Consider the following 21,644-nt stretch of genomic DNA (forward strand, 5'->3'; position numbering starts at 1 on the left):
TTAAAAAAGGAATGGTAGATCTAAAAATGTTATTTATTTATAATGATTAATGAGAGATTATATATATATATATATATATATATATATATATATATATATATATATATATATATATATATATATATATATATATATATATATATATATATATATATATATATATATATATATATGTTTTTTTTTGTTGCCGTCAACGGCGTTTTGGGGGACTGAAAAAAAAACGATACCGTTACGATCTCCGTGTTACAAAATCCGAAGTTAAAAAAACGGTGACGGCATGCGCATGCGTATTTCGTGTGCAGTATAGCTTTTCTTTACACCGTGACCTCGCCATCTACTATGCATATGATATAGGCTACAGCGTTTTTGATCGTTTTATAGAAACGCTATAGGCTACTCTTACAGTATACCGTCAATACTGTGAGGAGGAAAACGCCCCAGTGTAGAATCATTGAGTAATAAATTACAGTGTGCAGCACACGGGGATATTGGGTCTACTTTGTTCCCAGGCTGCACGCCTCGCTAGTTCGTAATGTGAGACACGGGGGAAACAACAGGGAAATATTTCACCCACACCGACTCTTTTTAAACAAAATATTTTAGCTATGCGCTGATGTTTTTCATCCCCAGAAGACGGACCGATGTAATGATGCATTCTTCTTCGCGATTAATTTAATGACTCACTAATCATGTAACATCAGACTGCCCATTGTGGCCCATGGCACACGCACACCACGGGAGAAGTTTGCCCACAATTTCTGTCGCACGGATGGCTGTGTGGATTGTACCTGCTCATAGTGCTCCCTTTGTGCCGCGGTGCATGCTGGGTGCCGTGCAGCACCTGTTCACGGAGAGACACGGAGAGTGATTGCTCGCAGCGCCAGACCCGCTCAGGTCGGGTTTCTCCGGGATCGCACTACGTCTCCGGGCTGATTTCTCTGCCCGAGGTATTGTTCTGTATCGCTGCATCGGAGCCATAAGAGAGCGGGCCATGAGGACTTTTCCCAAAAACAGGAGCTGCGAAGTTTACAGCGTCTCTGGTTTAGGAGCCTGCGCCCCCGCCGGTGCACCTGCACAGGTATGAGAGACCCTCCATCAGCACCGCGCGCGCAGACGCAGCGTCTAGAGCGAATTCAACACGGTGATGATGCTTTTGAGCAAATTGCAGAGTTTATTCTTGCTTACAGAATACATATAATTATATTGTGTGAGCCTAATGTTTCAACATCTGTGCATCACTGTTTTTAGTGCTGTACGTGTCTCAAAAGTAGGCTATAATTTTTTTTAATTAAAACAGCAATAATATTATAATAGTCTGAAATTTTATATATAATTATTATGTGTAATTTTATGTTAGTTAATGTGTGTAAATTATTGTCAAGGACATGTACATTGATGCTGTTTCTTACATCTACATAACGGAAAACGTGGATGTTTTAAATTATGTGCATAATATTTTCATCACCGCTTAATTTTAAGGGCACTTTTTAAAACTGCAATTTCAAACAAATTTAGAAATGCACAAAACATGGACTAATTGTAAGTTTGTAACTCTGAAAAATATTTATGTATGGGATTATTCGTTGATTGGAAAGTGGGTCTCCTTGTCTGGTCAGCCATGATATTACTAGGTTGTTGTTTTTTTAAACCCATAGATGAAAAACATGCATGGATATTATTTGTCCAATTATACCTGCTATATTTATTGATAACCTGCTGATTTATTGATCATACATTTTCTGTCATATTATTATAATTTGTGTCGTGTAACCTCTGTCACCTTATTTTGGTGGTCACATACACTTTGGCATCGAGGTTCCATGAATAACCTCTAACATCCATGGAACGTTTCCATTCCACAAAAGTTCTGTATAGAGAAAAAGGTTCTTTAGATTATTAAAATGTTCTTCACGCTATAAAAATGGTTCTTTTAATAACTTCTCACTGAAAGGTTCTTTGGGAAACCAATGGTTCTTCTATGGCGTCGCTGGCAATCTTTATTTTTAAAAGTGTATGATAGATCTAGTTTCTAATTGGCTAAACTGTTACAACTCACCCTGTGTTACAGCACTCCCCTCGCCCCTATACAAACTTACAAAAGGTATTTTAAGCTCATTCCAGCTGTGATAATGAACTTAAAACTTTTAGTTTGGCCACGGGTTGCCTGTGTCTAAACGTTGGTCTTGATGGTCTCATGAATGTGCTTGTCAAAGATGGAGTGCTGACACCGCTGAGAGGGGCCGTGGGAAAGCAGACCCTCAAATTACGCTTTGTGCGACTCCACAGGGGAATCCCACCAGGATATCCTAGTTCCGTGACCCCTTCCTCCTAATAAAAGGATGTTTAGAATGATGGTGGGGGGAAGCCAATTAAATACGACACATAGGTTGTAGGGTGACAGAAAGGTTGTGATAATGATCATGACTTGTTTCGGCTCATATAGCATGCAGTCTCTCAACAAGTGACGTTAAGGCAACGTTTCTCGACTTGTGTTTCACAGGACTTTGTGACAAAGCCCATCCAGACGTCAAGCCCATCTAGCAGTGAGTCTGACATCAAGAGCCCAGCGGGCAAGAGAGCGGATTGTGGGGCATGGAGTAAGTGGGCGCTGAGAGTCTCCCCCCTCCTCCCTCTCTCGGCTGCCATTGCACTGACTCTCCATTTTCTTGCATGTAAGTTAAGACCCTCTGCTGTAGAGGAATGCTGAGATTATGATCTGGTATGTTCCAGTATAGCTAGTCAAGCCTCTCATCCTTGGCTGTCCAAGTGTCTTCGAGGAGAGAATGAAAATGTTCTTATTTTGTTTTGCTTCATCGGGCTACTCATACATTGGGCTGCTGTAGATATTTTTCTTATTCACATGACCACCAAAAGATGTCACTTTTGAATACTAGTCATTCTTATAAATGTGTGAATGTTATTGCATTAGATATAAATGATGTGGCAAACAAATAATACAAGACCTTTTGTCAGAACAAACTTCATATATAGTTGTTTTGCAGATACTGTTAATTATAATAATGAAGATTATTTTTTAGTAGATATACAGTAGATTTAGTGTTCAAATAATTGTTAAATAATGTGCTCAAATTATTATTTATCTAAAAAGAATTATAAACACCAGTTTAAAAGTTTGAGGTCAGTAAACTGTTTGGCATGTTTTTGAAAGAAGTCTCTTATGCTCCATTTATTCGATCAAAAATACAGTAAAAACAGAAATATTGTGAAATAAAAATGATGTGTAATTATATTTTAATATATTTGAAAATGTTATTTATTCCTGTGTTGGGAAAGCTAAATTTTCAAAACATTACTCCAGTCTTTGTTGTCATATGATCCTTCATAAACATATTTTGTAACATAAATAAATTAACTGTCACTTTTGCTGAATAAAAGTATCCCTTTCTTTAAAATGAGAATAAATACAAACTTTTAAAAGGTAGTGTAACTTGAAAGAAAATGGTATTTTTATTTCATTCAAATATGTGTTTTTACTAAGTCTTTTTACAATATATGGCAACTAAATAGCATATTTTCCATGTATTAAATCTTAAAAATGAAATAGTCAGCTTAAAAAGTATCTGTGTGCTTCTTCCTTTAAAATAAATGTCTCTTGATTTGATATTTTGTTGTATAATTCAACATTTGAAGTGTGCAGATACTTTTTTGGGGTGTATGGTATGTTGTGGTAATCAACATTTTAAACTTCTGAAAGCATTTTAAAATGTTCTGTTTAATATTATGTGTTCCTGTTCCCGCAGCTTCTCCATCGCCCTCAGTGTTCTACCTTGGAGGAAGCATCGAGTTCTCCAACCTCAGTTTCTCCCCAGACCTGGCAGACCCGTCGTCAACACAGTTCCGCCTCCAGTCTCAGGCGCTAAGCCATTACGTAAGCATAAACATACATAACGGTCTCTCTGTGCCGCCCTCGGCAACAAAGCCGGTTTCTCCGTGATCTCTCCGGAATGCGGCTGCTCTCCAGAGACCACTCAAGGAACGATGCTCGCCCCTGGCACTTTCAAACGCAAAGTCCGCCAGAGCTGCAGGGCCGGTGGTGCGCTCGTCCCTCATTGTCACCCTTTTAAATGTAAAGCAGGCTCTGCCGAGTCTTCGGCCGCTCCGTGGCCCTCTTAAATGTAAAGCCAGCTGTAACCGGAGCTCGGCTCGGTGTGAGGCGGTGCGGTGAGACCGGCTCCCAGAGGACTGTAGCTTTTCAGGCCCGAGGACAAGAACGGTGTTTGTGAGAGGGACAGGGCCCAGGCGGGCTGAGTGAGAGGAAGAGCAGTCCTTCAATAAAAACATTGTCTGTGGGCTTCCTCACACACAATCAGATGCTCTGTACCTCTTTTGCTGAGAGGCTGCAGCCAGCGGAGAAAAGAAAGGTAGACCAGGGGACAGAGTAGGCAAGGAGAGAGAAAGTAAGGATATAGGCCACCGAAAGAGAGCGCAGGAAAGCGTGGGCCAAAAGGGCCAATGTGTGCCAGTATCATGGGAATGGTTGGCATTTGTGTCCACAGATTAATAGAGGCCGATGAGGAAACTGGCCAAGTGCGGCATTTCATCCAGTACGATGCTCTAATTAGCCTAAATGTAACCTGTGTCATGCCTGTAATCCAGTTTAATAGCAAGCAAATGTGATTGTGAGAAGTGATGGCCTACAAGTGTGCGCCTTTGCTCATAAAAGTTTGTCTAAACCTGCTGCCCGCCCCTTCCATCCAGCACTTCGGGATGACATTGAGCCCCAGACAATGGCGCTGTTGTTGCCCAAAGCTCTTGTTGCTCAAAGCCAATCGCACAAGAACAGCGCTTTTGTGCCAAGGCTGCAGGTCTCGCCTGGGCCACTGATGTCTCACCTTCTTCAGTGATGTCACGGCCTCTGTGGCTCTGATGTCACTGTGACGTCCTGAAATACAGTATATACCAGACGGAAACTTCATGACCTCGGCAGATGTCATCGGCGGTTTGTTTGCAGTGTGCAGATGTGAAATAGAATAGTGGGTGACGTTTGTCATGGTAATCAGTTATTTCATGTCTCTGTCGTCTCTTTACTTCCTTTCGGTTGACGTACCGTGGATCTAAGTTCTCAGAGTTGTATGATTCTTCACCATGGAGCCTGTATTACCAGCACTCAGGAATTATTGCATTTAGGTGAGTCTGTACATAAACACACGTCACAGTCGATTTTTTTTTAACTATCTCTCTCTAAAACCCTGCCCTCAACAAAAATGCAAAATCAGGCCTATTTCTGATTGGCTAAAAAAGTGTGACTCCATGACTATTTTTTGCTTTTTTTACAGAGCTGTTAAAGACAGTTGTGATTTATTATATAACACATTTTGCATGGCATTTCAATTAATACACAATTACCATTGCACACCTGTTGGTTATACAAACCCGATTCCAAAAAAGTTGAGACAAATTGTGAATAAAAAAGCAATGCAATAATTTACAAATCTCATAAACCTATATTTTTTTCACAATAGAATATAGATAACATCAAATGTTGAAAGTGAGACATGCCAAATGGCATGCCAAATATTGGCTCATTTTGGATTTCATGAGAGCTACACATTCCAAAAAAGTTGGGACAATAAGAGGCCGGAAAAGTTAAATGTACATATAAGGAACACCTGAAGGACCAATTTGCAACTTATTAGGTCAATTGGCAACATGATTGGGTATAAAAAGAGCAGAGTGGCAGTGTCTCTCAGAAGTCAAGATGGGCAGAGGATCACCGATTTCCCCCAATAGTGAAAAGTAGTGAAGCACCATCAGAAAGGAGTTTCTCAAAGAAAAATTGAAAAGAGTTTGAAGTTATCATCATCTACAGTGCATAATATCATCCAAAGATTCAGAGAATCTGGAACAATCTCTGTGCATAAGGGTCAAGGCCGGAAAAATATACTGGATGCCTGTGATCTTCGGGCCCTTAGATGGCACTGCATCACATACAGGAATAGTTGTTGGTGAACACAATCTACCGTGCCATTTGCTGTTGCCAGCTAAAACTCTATAGAAGCCATATCTAAACCTGATCCAGAAGCGCAGGCGTTTTCTCTAGGCCAAGGCTCGAAATAGACTGTGGCAAAGTGGAAAACTGTTCTGTGGTCAGACGAATCAAAATTTGAAGTTCTTTTTGGAAAACTGGGACGCCATGTCATCCGGACTAAAGAGGACAAGGACAACCCAAGTTGTTATCAGCGCTCAGTTCAGAAGCCTGCATCTCTTATGGTATGGGGTTGCATGAGTGTGTGTGGCATGGGCAGCTTACACATCTGGAAATGTATCATCAATGCTGAAAGGTTTATCCAAGTTCTAGAAAAACATATGCTCCCATCCAGATCTCATCTCTTTCAGGGGAGACCTTGCAATTTTCAACATCATGGCTGTGTAGAAGAAGGATCCGGCTACTGAAATGGCCAGCCTGCAGTCCAGATCGTTCACCCATAGAAAACATTTGCCGCATCATAAAGAGGAAGGTGCAACAAAGAAGACATCTCCTCAGTCCCCAGACGTTTGCAGACTGTTATAAAAAGAAGAGGGGATGCCACACAGTGGTAGACACGGCCTTGTCCCAACTTTTTTGAGATGTGTCATGATATTTAAAATCAACTTATTTTTCCCTCATTTTAAACATTTGATATGTCATCTATGTCGTATTTTGAATAAAATATTGAAATTTGAAACTTCCACATCATTGCAATCTGTTTTTATTCACAATTTGTTCAGTGTCCCAAGTTTGTAGATATGTGTGTGGGGAAGAGGTTAAACAAATCCAAAAATCTTTAAAATAAAAGGAAATCCCAGACTCTAATACTTGCAGAAAACGCTTTATCAGCAACTTTAGGTCTCATGACCTTCATCTGCCTTATACTTAATTTAATGATACATGGTATTTAAAACAATCACTTGCCATACGTCTAATCAATAAAAAAGAGAAAATAGAAAATAAATAACAAATAAAAAGATAGACTACTGTTAACAATTACCACAAAGGTCCAGTGTTGGTTTAGTATTTATTTTGTATTATAATATTTATTAAACTTTTAAATTAGCTTTTATTTTTTAAATTCAATTAGTAATTTGATAGTAATGTGATTTTCATAGTTTTTTTTTTTTTTACTTATTATTTATTTTTAGTAATTGAGTTATTTTTAGTACTGCAACTTATTTCAGTAATTTTCCAAGGCAACATTTCTAATTTTCAGATTTTTAAGAAGATTTTTAAGTTACGATTTTATTTAATATTTCTTATATCATCTAATATTTATATTTTATTTTATTTCAGATTTATTTCAATTAACAAAAATATGTTTTAATAATTTCTGCTTTAGTTAACAATAACACTAAAATGATATTGCATTATTTTTTGACTTTGATCACAGCTGTTGTAGCTGATGCAGATGTTTGCTGGCATTTTCAGCAGTGATCTAATGTGATTTGCTACTCTAATTTGCCAGCGCTGCTCTGATGTGGTCATTTGCCCATTTTGGCTATTAGCAAATGAAAATTCAAAGCCCATCAACCCAGTTTACTAAACTAAAACAGTTTTAGGTGTTGTCATCTTGTTAAAAGTCATGTGTCCTGATGACAGTGAAGGAGTGGAAGGTCTTTGTGTGTACTACTGGAGTAAATTCTCTGCTCCTCCTGCTATTGCTGAGGAACTCCGGAGAGTGAATCCCAACCGGTTGCAGCGTCGTCTACCTGGAACAAACAAGGTCCTTTTTAGCAAGAACGAGGAACGCTACTACATGGAGAGGGATGAGGACACACTGCGTCTGCTGGGTTAAGAGCATTTCATCCCTCTGTTTTTGTCCTTTCCAAAGTACGACAACTCTTAAACGTGTGTTTCTATGTCTGTAGGTTTGAATCCAGATGATGGTGGTGATGCTGCGGATGATGACGACGAAGATTCTGATGACAAAGCGGAAAAAATTAAGAACCCAAACTCTTTGCAGAGTGGCAAGTGGCAGTTGGGGCTGCAGGGTACAACCATAATACACTGTAAAGCCTGTTGAGTTTACTCACATGATTTATGAACACTGACTCATTTGAGTTGCCAAATGTTGGTTAACTTAAGTTCTTCTGTATCCTCCATGATACATCGTACCATGAGCGAAGAAAAACACAATATACGCCACGAGTAGGTAAGGCAATTCAAATGCAACCATGTCCCATTAATCCTCTGAGTAAACTCTGCATGCAAGTCCCTCAACCAGGCAGGTTTTACAGTGTACTATCACTACCATACTATCATTCTGTCATGAAATCACCCCTACAATCATTGTTTTCTGATTGTATTCTTGACTTATTCTCTCATTCTGATAATTTCTTACTTCCATCTGCCAAACAGCCATGTCTTTTGACCTGTATGCCAAGTACGGGAACAATCGCACACTCAGTCTTGTCAGTCCGAAGAAGCCGTATTACCAGTGGAGGCTGCGGGTTCCCTCCGGCCACGTTGTGCGACTGGTCATTCTCACACTTCAAGGGGCAACACCAGGAAGCTGCTCTGCCAACAAGCTGTCTGCTTATGATTTCCTTTTGCCGCTTCAGAACAAGATCATCGCCAGGTGAGTGTGACATCACATAGAGAAAAGTACTGATCAATGGGCAGCGACCCATCGTTTATCTATCCGTCATCATATTAAACCCGCCAACAGCACGGCAGGTGGATAAGCCAGTCTGCAATTGGTTCCCGCAAAAGTGTAACAGAAGCAGTAGAAATTAATGTACAGGTTTCCAGACTGAGTTGCCGGGCGAAATCAAATCAGATTAGGCTGGGTTTACCCAGTCTAAGTCTGTAAGTTTCCTGGCCTTAATTTGGCATAAAATGTAATTATAATGCTTAGAGGTTTAGTTCACCCAAAAATGAAATTTTCAATGACAATTTATTGTCATTCAAACTCTGTGTTATCTTGCTCATTGGATCACAAAGAAAGATATTTTGCAGAATCTTAATAATTATTTTCATAATGGAAATAGATGCTGTCAAGAAGTCAAACTGCCAAAAAAGCACTATAAAAGTGGTTTGTATGACCAATTAATTTGAAATATTATTACAATTGAAATGAACTTTTTTATTTTAAAATGTAATTTATAATGTAATTTATTGATGTGATGCTACACTGAATTTGTTTAATATGCTGATATGCCGCTCAAGAAACATTTCTTCTACATTATTATTAGCAATGTTGAAACAGGTGTGCTGCTTAATATTTTTGTGAAATTATTCAACAACAAAAAAATCAAAATTCAGGATCCTTAGATGAACAGAAAGATCATATATATATATATATATATATATATATATATATATATATATATAATTATTATTATTTTATTTATTTTTCTTTGTAACAATGTAGAAGGCTTTACTGTTACTTTGTTGTTTTCCTTTGACATTTTACTAACCTCAAACTTTTAAATGGTAGTGTATATTCCAAGTCTTTTGAATCCAGAGTTTTAATGGGATAGTTCATCCAAAATTTTTAATTAGCCAATGATTTACTCACCTTCACACCATCCTTGGTGTACATGACATTCTTCTTTCAGACGAATACAATCAGAGTTCATTTGAAAAATGTCCTGGCTCTTTCCAAGCTTTATAATGGCAGTGAATGGCTTTTGAAGTGCATCTATCCATCATAAAAGTGCTCCACTTTCTGAACTGAAGTGATGCATTTGTGTAAGAAAATATCCTTATTTAAAATGTACAAACTGTAATCTCTAACTTCCGCTAACTGACATACGTGTGTTCACGAGACACTGGCGTTCTAGCGTATGACGTAGGAAGCTCCAGTGAGAATATGCTAGTTCTCGCGACAACCAAGTTTTGTTTTGTTTCTGCGCTTCCACGTTCGTCACCGGAACTTATGATATGTCTGCATCCTATATGCAGAAGCTCATATGTCATATACTGGAACGACAGTTCTCGTGAACACACGTATGACAGTTAGCGGATTTTACAGTTTGTAAATTTTAAATAAGGATATTTTCTTATAAATAGAGATTATAGGTCTTTATTAACCCTCCAGAGCCGTCTGGGTCAGTTTTATGATGGATAGATGCACTTTTAGGGACTTAAAAAACAGAAACAGCCATTCACTGCCATTATTAAACTTGAAAGACCCTGGACATTTTTCAAATGAACTCCGAAATGTATTATGCATTTCATATGCACCTCGGATGACTTGAGGTTGATATGGGCTAATTATCATGTTTGGGTGAACTATCCCTTTAAGTTGATAGTTGTCGAACACCTCTGCTCTAAAATATGCTGCATCAAGACCAGGTTGGATGTCAGTGGCCAGACACATGAGAACAATTTGCTATGGCACGATTTGAATTGAATGTCATCACAAATGTGATCTGAGCATATAAATAATATAAACTTAAGATGCTTTGTTCCTAACAATAAGATTCCTCACCACTCCACACTTGAATGCTGTTTGTATTTGTTTTCATGCTGTCACTGAAGTGACCTAAACATCAAACATCCTCTCTTTTCTTTTTAGATGGTGTGGTCTGCCAATATCAGGAACGTCCCCTATAATGAAACTGACATCTTCTGGGAACGTCATGCTTGTCACATTTTCATTCAGTCGTCAGAGGCAAGGAGCCATCTTCAAAGCTTATTTCCAGGCTATACCCAAAACCGGTGTGTGAATTAGGGGTCAGCATGAGACGCTATCATTGTAGTTGTTATTCCTCTCAGATGTTAGAATTCCTTTGGTTCCGTGTCACTGTTTTTTCTATAGAGTGTGGTGGTTTCCTCACTGCATGGAACGGCACAGTGACGTCGCCTTACTACCCCGCCTACTACCCTCCAAATGTGGACTGTAACTGGAAAATCAGGGTGAGCTAAGGCTAAAGGCTTTCCCATGTATCCCATGAGCCTCTTTCTCGGTGTTAGCATGCATGCCCTGTGAACCCCTTTCAGAGGCCTGGGATGCTCCTTCTTTGAGACGAGGGCCGCAGGGTGGCCACAGCTTTGTGTAGGAGTGCGTCTGTTGAGAGTCTGGTTTCACTTTTAGGCTCCGTTGCCGGGATACCTTCTCTCCGTGACCATTGTGATGCTAGACATTCAGGATTCACCAGCCTCGAGTACCTGCGAAAAAGATTGGCTGGAAATAGGTGGCGTCAAGTGAGTGTCATGTCTTTCACGTGTTGAAAAAATTTGGCTTAGACATCGGTATACAAGCTGTGAGTCTACATGCACTAGGTTTATAATACATCCTATGAGAATCAGATCATATTTGTTGCTGAGCTAACTTTGAGCTATATTTGTGTGCGTGTGTTTTTTCTACGCATCCACAGGCTCTGTAACCCGATTGGGGACAGCAGCAGAAAGAGGATCTATTCTTCACCCGTCCTGCTGCACTTTCACTCGGATGAGTCTTTGACACATAAAGGTTTTTACCTGATCTACAGAGCCTTCTCTCCTGAAAGCGGTGAGTTCTTTGTATTCTGCTTTTATCTGTGTTTGTTATTGTCTTGTAGAATGGGGGTTGATTTGTGGTAATGTGTTCTCTGTTACTGCTTTGTGATGTTTCAAGGCCATTACATGTAAAAAATGTATCCGAATGTTTTTGTTTTTGAGCACTATTAGATAAAATGTATGATGTAATATAAAATTAAATATTTTAGAAATTTTTTTTTTTAAATGGTCTATTATTAATTATTTGAACCCTTTCACGCATAGAGGTAACTACAGTGGATAGCTATTCAAAAAGCCATTTCTTGTGTATGAAGAGTTTTGATGGCACAGTTGCACATCTACCACTACAGTGCATGACTGGTAATCTGGCATACCGGGCATTTGCCCGGTGGGCCGAAGCACTTTTGGGCCAGTAGTGTTTTTAAAAAAAATGTTGTTGTTTTTTTGGACCACTGACAACATGCACCGACAGCGGCCCATTGCTTTGTCTTCTGAATTGACAAGCCGCCGCGAGAGAGACCTCCCCTCCATATTAGGCGCTTTTTTCTATTTTTTTTTTTTTTATTTTATTAGTAGCCTATTTGAGCGCATGGAACTGCAAAGGTGAATATCCGCACAGCGCAGCCGCTGATGAACGTACACTGCATTTAAATGCTGCTCTATGAACGGCACTTTGACTCCGAATTTTGTTTTATACAATCGTATGATATGGAAACATTACAGGTTCTGTGTTGAATCAGCTAAAATGACGAGGTAAAGTGGAAAACGACAATACACACAAACATTTCACTTTAGCAGAACCATAATTTACATTGCAGCTAACAGCGAAGAAATATTGGAAGAAACATTTGGAAGAAACATTTATTAAAAATGTTGCTATGTTACTTAAATTAATATTGCAGAATATAAATCACTTTTATAGAGGCTGTTTTCGTATTTTCTACAGGTGTTTACATTTTTTTTACTTAGAAATATAATAGTTTATTATATGTTTTATATAGTTTTAGAAACCATATAGCCATATAATGAGGAGCAAGGTTTTTACAGCCTATGTTTTTTACCCTGTGACTACCATGATCTTACATTTAAATAAAACTGGCCTACAGTTAAACTATAGTCTTTAAAACAGTTTTAAAGTCTGGATCCCATGAATTAAGGAAAAAGCTATTTTTTCCTCTTTAAAAGTTTTATTAACTTTTTTTAATAGATTTAATGAAATGCAATAGCTTCATGAAAGATAGATATTAGTGTCTTACTTAAATGATGTGTTAACTATTGTTCAACCCAAAAATGTGATCATTTACTCACCCTAATGTCATTACAAACCTAAATTAATTTATTTCTGTGTAGCATAAAATAAAATTATTTAAGTCTGTTTTTTTTGTTCATACAATATTCAAATGGTAGCCTAACCAAAATGACTTGTTTGCCAACATTCTTCAAATCATCTTCTGTGTTTCACAGAAGTCATACAGGTTTGGAAGGACACAAGAGTGAGTAAATGATGACAGCATTTAAAAGAAGTAAATTTACTTTACTGCATCCTAGCTCAAAATCATCAGTGCTTTACTGCCAAGGGCATTTCTGTGTGACAAAAAAGCAATATTAAGTTTATCTGCATTTGCAGCAAATTCGATAATATCTATCATTATTTGTCCTTGTCCTAGTTTTATTTATATACTCCAATTTAAGGCCCTAACCCCAGCAAAAACATTCACGGGGAACTCATGGGCCGGATGTGCTGGGTATGTATGCCAGAGCTGAATTTTAGCCCCAGTCAAGCGCTGCTACAGTGTAAACTAGTGCATCATCCTATACACTGCCACCAAGTGGTGAGAAATGTAGGGGTGATGTGGAATATTTTTTTCTCCATACCCTATAGCTGCCGGCCAGTCAGAAATGCCAAGTTTCTCCGTAATATCCATCCATTCCTTTTATCCTAGGAATCTCTTTCTGGTAAAAAATTTGAATTGTCATATAACTGTTAAATGTTCCAAGTATTGATATTAGATTGTGAGGAAATTCTGATTAATCATCTTCCACTAATTTGGACATTATGCATCTCTAGCAATATTAGCAAAATACTGCAGTAACTAGAATTAGAATTGTAATTTGCAGTTATGTTAAAGTAATCTGATTACGTAATGCATGTTACGTGTAATGTATTGCTTTTCTAGTTACATCAAAAAAGTGATCTGATTGCATAATTCATGTTATTTGTAGTGTTACTGTAGAAACATCAAAAAGTAATCTTATGTTCTGAATGTAATTTATAATAGTTACTTTACTTGTTACATCAAAAAAGTAATCTGATTACATAATGAATGATACGTATGTGTTTCTTTACTCATTACATCAAAAAGTAATCTGATTATGTACTGAATGTAACTTATAATTGTTACTTTGCTTGTTTCATCAAAACGTAATCTGATTATGTAATGCATGTTACTTAAAATGTGTTACTTTTTACGTCAAAAAAGTAATCTGATTACTTAATGAATGTTAATTATAATGTGTTTCTTTACTCATTACACCAAAAAGTCATCTGATTACATAATTCATGTTACCCCCAACACTGCTTTTTTCAGATGAGATTGAAAACAACATATCGCTAGTTTTTTTTCCACAGTCTGAAAACATTGATAGATCAATGTAGTAGATTTCAGTCGGAGGTTTCTTTGGGAGGATAGCTACGGTAGAAATGTGTGTAAACATAACCAAAATGATCTGTAATTTGGGTAAATCGACATACTCTGCTAGACGGGGGGCTGGATAAGTTTTGTAAAGTCTCAGTTGAGTTTCCACACATAGGAAAATGTGTGGTTGTCACAATTCATGCATGAATTGGTTACATAGATTTTTGAATCATGATTTTATTTCTGTCCCACATTTTGTGTGCAGCCCTGTTGCCACATGTTTTTTCCCGGTTACCAAACATTTAAAGAATCTTTCTTTAAAATTGTGAACTCTAAAATTGAACACTTTTTATAACATTGTGAGAAGACATAATTTTTTACACACCTTTTAGTGTTCACTGCATTGAAACATGCATGAAGTTGCGATTGTTCTTTTTTTCCTTTTTGTGATAATATTCGAGTGAAATGGCTTCTGAAAAAAAAAAAAAGTAGCGCGATATCATTGTAGTATCATATAGACAGACCGCTATAGCCCACCCTCACGCCAGCACATGACAGGAAGAGAAGTCGTTTTGAGGAGGAGGGAAGGTTAACGTTTTTGATTAAAGATTATGCGGGCACATTATTTTTTTTTTTAATTATGAAGTGCACAGATAAATCATTTAAAATAAACAATATTACATAAAATGTAAGGGGTCGGTTTTAATTTCATTGTGACTTTAAAGAGTTAGTTCACCCAAAAATGAAAATTATGTCATTAATTACTCACCCTCATGTCGTTGGACACCCGTAAGACCTCCGTTCATCTTCGGAACACAAATGAAGATATTTTTGTTGAAAGCTGATGGCTGAGAAAGGCTGACTGACCAACTCACAACACGCATAAAAGGTGAGTTCACGTCAGAGACCTACACGGAAGACAATAACTTGGTGGATAAAGTCATTATTTTGATTTTTTTGCGCACAAAAACTATTCTCGTTGCTTCGTAAAATTATTGTACAGCCACTATAGTGAGATGGACTTTGTATCGACGTCTTTAGAGCCTTTATGGGTCTTGTGAGTGGGTCAGTGGGAATGTACTGAATGCCAATGGAGGCCTTTCTGAAGCCTTTCTCAGCCCTCAGCTTTCAACAAAAATCTCTTCATTTGTGTTCCGAAGATGAACGAAGGTATTACGGTTGTCCAACGACATGAGGGTGATTAATTAATGAAATAATTTTTGGGTGAACTAACCCTTTAAGCTCAGTTGATTCAACCCTGTTTCCCAAGTTACTAGGGATATATCAATTTGAAGATTTGAAGATTAGATTGTTCCAGTCACTGATCATTTGTTGAAAAATAAAACTTACCGGAAGTTCAAGTTCATTTTTTTAAGAGTATGAGGAGAATATTTTGTACCCTACTTGGGAAATAGAAAATGTAGATAAAGATTAATTTCTTATCGAAAATAAAATTCTTAACTTATGATGACATTACAAAGAAAACAAATGTAATCTTAATGAATATTTTTTTTCAGAGCACAAATGTACACCCCAGTAAGTAATGATCATGTTTATTCTCCTATATTAGCATGTCCGAGGCAGTTCCGCTGTGGAGATGGCAAGTGCATTCCTCTGAGGAAAGTGTGTGATGGAGAAAAAGACTGTTCTGATGGACGAGATGAGGCTAAATGCAGTAAGCGCATGAGCCATACTTGCATTCTTTTCTGCCATTCATTGCTGTCTTATTTAAACCTGCCTTCCTTTGCTTTAAGACTCATGTAAACCAGGAGAAGTTTATTGTAATGGTCAGTGCAGACCACACAGCCAGTGTAACGCTGCATGTGGTGACAGCAGTGAAGAGACTAACTGTGGTAAGAATGTCTTTATCAGTCCTTATGAAGTTCTAATACTTCATGCAACACAATTGTCCTCTTCCTAAATTCATTGATAGAGATGACCCAGAGATGTCTATTTTTATTGCTACAGTCGTGTGGAGAGAGTTTGTGGTAAGACCTACCTAAGTTCTTGTGTGTGTGTGTGTGTGTGTGTGTGTGTGTGTGTGTGTGTGTGTGTGTGTGTGTGTGTGTGTGTGTGTGTGTGTGTGTGTGTGTGTGTGTGTGTGTGTATGTGTGTGTGTGTGTAACCTTTGAGTTTGTCAAGCTCATTTCTTTTTGTGTTCAATTTGCCCACCTTTTAGGAGGTAAATGCTACCATATGTGCCCAAACAAAATCTGCCTCCCCAAAGCCTCAGTGTGTGATGGGATTGTGGACTGCAAAGATCGCAGCGATGAACTCAACTGCACAAGAGCATGTGATTAAAATCCACTTTGTCTACAATTTAGTTCTATTCAATCTTTCAGGGCTTATTATCCCAAAAGAGGATTTGGACATTCAAGCCACATGGTTTTCAGTACAAACATATTCATAACAAGCACACATGTATAATGACACGATGTCTGAAGTGTTTTTATGATCACATGGATCATTATGGTCATATCATGTTTTTAATTTCATTATTTTATCAGTGATGCAGAATTATGTCTGCCTGATCCTTTGCAGTTTCAAAAGGATGCTCTACCTCCTCCTTCAAATGTGCCAGTGGAAAATGCTTGAGTAAGATCAATCCGGAGTGTGACGGCATCAAGGACTGCAAAGATGGCTCGGATGAGTTGCGCTGTGGTGAGCATGTTTAAAGAATGACATATTTACTTTGATTTAACTACCTATAATAAAGATTCTTTGCTTTCAACAGTAACAGCTCCTACAAATGTAATGCTGTGCGTGTAGGTTGTGGCACAAGGCCCAGGAAGAGGGCAAAGATTGTGGGTGGAACGGATGCCCAGACAGGCTCTTGGCCGTGGCAGGTCAGCCTTCAGATGGAGCGTTATGGTCACGTTTGCGGGGCATCTCTGGTGGCCAGCCGCTGGCTCGTCTCTGCAGCTCACTGCTTTCAGGACTCGGATGCAATCAAGTGAGGTTTTATTCAGGCACATACACTGGGGTTAAAGGTTTGAGGTCAGTGAGATTTATTGGTGAGATTTATTGGAGGCCTTGGTGAGCATAAGATACTTTTTTTTTTTAAACCGACTCCAAACCTTTGAACGGTAGTATTTTATGGTTTTATTCATTCATTCTGTTTTGTTTTATTTTATTTATTTGTCACTTCTGGTTCATGTTTTTGCAGGTATTCTGATGCGCGGTCATGGAGGGCCTACATGGGTATGCGAGTAATGAACTCGGTCAGCAACGCAGCAGCCACCAGACAAATCCGCCGTATTGTCTTGCATTCGCAATACGACCAGTTCACCTCTGACTATGACATTGCCCTACTAGAACTAAGTGCCCCTGTGTTTTTCAATGAGTTGGTACAGCCCGTCTGTGTGCCCGCCCCCTCTCACGCCTTCACCTCTGGAACCAGCTGCTTTGTCACTGGATGGGGGGTTCTGACAGAAGAAGGTACGGCACAATGTAGAAACACATTCAGAACAAACAATTGCTTCTTGTTCAGCTGCAGCAATACAATTTTATCCACACTTTTAAACGTATGATTCATATGACTAAAGCGCATTCCAAAGTGATTAATATTTGACTGAAAAATCCCCCAAGTTCCCCATTGAAGTGGGAGAGTCACACATTAGAGTGTACCTGAGTGTGCTACCTGAGTTGTTTGGTTGGTACTTGGATTTTTATGGTGATCTTATTTAAAATTGATCATAAAATGCATGCCTAACTAATAAGAAATTACTGAAGTTGGTTCAATGTATTCTTATATTTTAAGTAAGGCTTATTGTATATCCAGCCAGTAGTTATAACAAAATAAACCCCAACAGGGTAACCAGGACCCGATGCAAAGCAGCAAGGAGAACATACGAACAAACCAAGACAAGTTCAAATTAGACGGACATTTGAGAGATAATATACAATTGTATTACTTATTACACATATTTTCAGTACATTGATAATGAAGGCGACATTAAATATTAATTTGAGAGGAAAGCATTTTAAAATCTTACCTGTTTATTATCTAATAATCCATTACAGTGTACAAAACAATCATTCTAGCAACAAGACAAACACTTCGACTAACCTCGACTAATAATAAAATTTAATTTTATTATTATTAAACTACTACACTCTAAAAAATGCTGGGTTAAAAACAACCCAAGTTGGGTTGAAAATGCACCGACCCAACAATTGGGTTGTTTTAACCCAATGGTTGAGTTGTTCTTACCCAGCAATTGGGTTGTCTTAAGCAACATTTAACCCAACCACTGGGTTAAAACAACTCAACCACTGGGTTAAAACAACTCAACCATTGGGTTAAAACAACTCAATTGTTGGGTCGGTGCATTTTCAACCCAACTTGGGTTGTTTTTAACCCAGCATTTTTTAGAGTGTATGAATACTGAGGATCTCCAATTTCATTTTACAGTAAATACAGTCGATAACTGAGATGCAAAATGGCATCAGCTGCATGAATAAAACGAGAGACATGAAAGAAGCACCGGCCTCAAATACCTGGATGAGTGGTCATTATACAACATTGCTATTGACAGTGGTCATTATCAGGGAATAACTGATTTAGGAACGTGATACAAGTAAATTATGTTGCAAACACCGTTTAATTAAATGCATTGTTTTTATCTGCAACCTTCTAAATTTCAGGTGAACTGGCCACATTGCTGCAGGAGGCCACTGTTAACATCATCAGTCATAACACTTGCAATAAAATGTATGATGATGCGGTCACTCCCAGAATGCTTTGCGCCGGAAACATTCAGGGAGGAGTGGATGCTTGTCAGGTTAGTGTGCACTTAGTCACGTTTGTGTGCTTGTCTGAGTTCTCGGTTCATATATTCACGTCTTTGTTCGCACAGGGAGACTCTGGGGGACCATTAGTGTGTCTGGAACGTGGCCGCAGGTGGTTTCTAGCAGGCATTGTGAGTTGGGGTGAGGGCTGCGCTCGACAGAACCGGCCCGGAGTTTACACACGTGTCATAAAGTTCACAGACTGGATTCACCAGCAGACGAAAGGCCAGGTGTGACGCACACTTGCATGCGCACTCATACATTTACACCAGAGAACGGGTGATTTTCCCACGATCAAGGTGCACTGGCCCAGCTTTCGTGGTGCCCTGACACACAGAAAACATCAACACCTCTGCATCGGAAGCAGTTTCCCACCAATTCCAGTTGCTCAGCGTTTTATACCTCCACCCACAGTCTGCCAGCAGCTTCACTCCCTTCTGTGATTCTGTATGCCCCAAAATCTAGAGAACCACCCACAAACCAACTGTACTCTCTCTAAAGCCTCGACAGTGGACTACTAGTGTAGAGATTATAACAAGCAGGTTAAGGAGATACACCTCTTTCATTAATTGCAGTGGAATGAGTTCTCTTGGTAAGATTTGTATTATTTGCATACAGTGACTAAATATTAGTTTTCATTCATTTATTCATGGTAATGGAATCATTTTGACTTTTTTTTCATTGTTTAAGGATGAAATAAACCCTACACTTCATTGTCCATTTTAAATATGTCCAACTGTGAAAATGATTGCATATCAGAAATTATGACCAACATACATTTTAGACTTGTATTATTATTATTAATAACATTTTATATTGTTTTTATAGGGTTTTTGTTTTAATAAATGAGTGTTGGCTACTCCTCCAATGGGAGAACGCAGTGGCAGCCCCTAAGAACCTCTCTACTGGTTGTGATTTGACATTACATTACTCAGTACTCCTTTAGTTACGCACACTTGATCTGTATTCCTGACAACCAGATGTAAATGTCAAAACTGAGCAAATGTTGATACTTTATAATAGCTATATGAAAATAGATATATATTAAAAAGAGGTGCTACATTACATTACGTCCACTCTGTTTTTTAATGCTTGCATGTTTCAGTGGTCTAATTCATGACTAATATCATCTGTCACATGTATATAGATGTATGAAAACTCACAAACGAGTCTCAATTGCTTCTCCTAGACAGCTAGATTAAATGTTCAAATTGAGAATTTTTCTGAAGTCTCCAGCTTCTCAGATTCTTCTTCTGAGAAAAGACTGAAGTAATCTCACCTGTCCTCTAGAAGTCTCACACTGTGCTCAAATTGAGATTTCAGTACAATTACTCATTAAATTCCTCTAAAACCAAATTATCTGAGCTATACACCAATCAGGCATAACATTATGACAGGTGACGTGACTAACACAGATAATCTCTTCATCACAGCACCTGTCAGTGGGTGGGATATATTAGGCAACAAGTTCTCCTCAAAGTTGATGTGTTAAGCAGAAAAAATGGGCAAGCATAAGGATTTGAGCCAGTTTGACAAGGGCCAAACTGCAGCTCTTGTGGGGTGTTCCCGGTCTGCAGTGGTCAGTATCTATCAAAAGTGGTTCAAGGAAGGAACAGTGGTGAACCGGCGACAGAGTCATGGGAGGCAAAGGCTCATTGATGCACGTGGGGAGCAAAAGCTGGCCCGTGTGGTCCGATTAAACAGATGAGCTACTGTAGCTCAAATTGCTCAAGAAGTGGATGCTGGTTCTGACAGAAAGCTGTCAGAATATACAGTGCATTGCAGTTTCTTGCATATGTGGCTGCATACCAGTCGGGGTGCCCATAATTTCATTCGTTGTACTGTGGCTGCCGTCGCATCATCGAAGTTGATGTTGAGGAGAGATACCTGACATGAGTGTAAAGCGCTTTGGGTGTACAGTAGTACATATGAAAGCGCTATAAATGCCTCATTCATTCATTCATTCATTCATGCTGACCCCTGTCCACCACCGAAAGCGCCAACAGTAGGCACATGAGCATCAGATCTGGACCACAGAACAATGGAAGAAACTGGCAGGGTCTGATGAATTATGTTTTCTTTTACATCACATTGATGGCCGGGTACATTTATGTTGCATACCTGAGGAACACATGGCACCAGAATGCACAATGGAAGAAGGTGGTCATAATGTAATGCCTGGTTGTGTATATCCACATTGATTGACTCTCTGTATGACAGCAGTTGTTTTATTTACACCATTTTTATTTCTTCTGAGGAATCTTTGGAGAAATGTCTGAGACTAAATTTATATTGTTGACATACATAACTGAGGTCAATGAAAGTGATATCTGAATAATATGGTTATTCCTCTGTGTTCTTTTCTATTAATTACTGACTTTTCTATTAATGTGTTAACTTCCTATATTTTGCATTGTTAATATTCAAGCTGCATAAGCAAAATTACCATTGGTACAGATCTCTTTTTCCTCACTCCTAGGGAGCGTCTCAATCAGCTTTCTAGTTCACTAGTCAGGACACTGATCAGGATATAAGTCAATGGGCTGACTCCCTGATCAGTGCCCTGACTAGGGAGCTGATTGAGACGCACACTTGTTTCCCCTCATGGATTTACTCTCCTCTTTTAAGGATTACAAGGGTGGGATAACTTCAGCATTTACAGCAATAAGCTTGTTTATTCATGATATGATTGATGAAGTAGAGGGGAGACACTGGAGTGCAGAACCTTGTAGGTCACGTCAGTCGCGGGATGGGTGTGTCGATGAGCGTCACGGAAG

General features: G+C 38.6%; 1 protein-coding gene across 1 annotated transcript; it reads left to right on the forward strand.

The window, feature by feature from the left end:
- The first annotated feature begins 302 nt into the window (after window positions 1-302).
- LOC137064201 (suppressor of tumorigenicity 14 protein homolog) lies at window positions 303-19,857 on the forward strand. Its single transcript, XM_067435561.1, has 19 exons — window positions 303-1,078; window positions 2,501-2,672; window positions 3,762-3,889; window positions 5,081-5,148; window positions 7,595-7,785; window positions 7,864-7,986; window positions 8,354-8,573; window positions 10,518-10,660; window positions 10,761-10,858; window positions 11,037-11,146; window positions 11,320-11,453; window positions 15,647-15,751; window positions 15,831-15,929; window positions 16,256-16,369; window positions 16,618-16,737; window positions 16,846-17,029; window positions 17,243-17,514; window positions 18,724-18,860; window positions 18,936-19,857. The coding sequence occupies exons 1-19, from the start codon at window positions 992-994 to the stop codon at window positions 19,101-19,103; spliced, it is 2,673 nt and encodes an 890-aa protein (XP_067291662.1). The 5' UTR covers window positions 303-991; the 3' UTR covers window positions 19,104-19,857.
- Window positions 19,858-21,644: the final 1,787 nt, after the last annotated feature.

This window comes from Pseudorasbora parva, chromosome 24 (genome assembly GCF_024679245.1).
Source record: "Pseudorasbora parva isolate DD20220531a chromosome 24, ASM2467924v1, whole genome shotgun sequence".
NCBI classification, from domain to species: domain Eukaryota; kingdom Metazoa; phylum Chordata; class Actinopteri; order Cypriniformes; family Gobionidae; genus Pseudorasbora; species Pseudorasbora parva.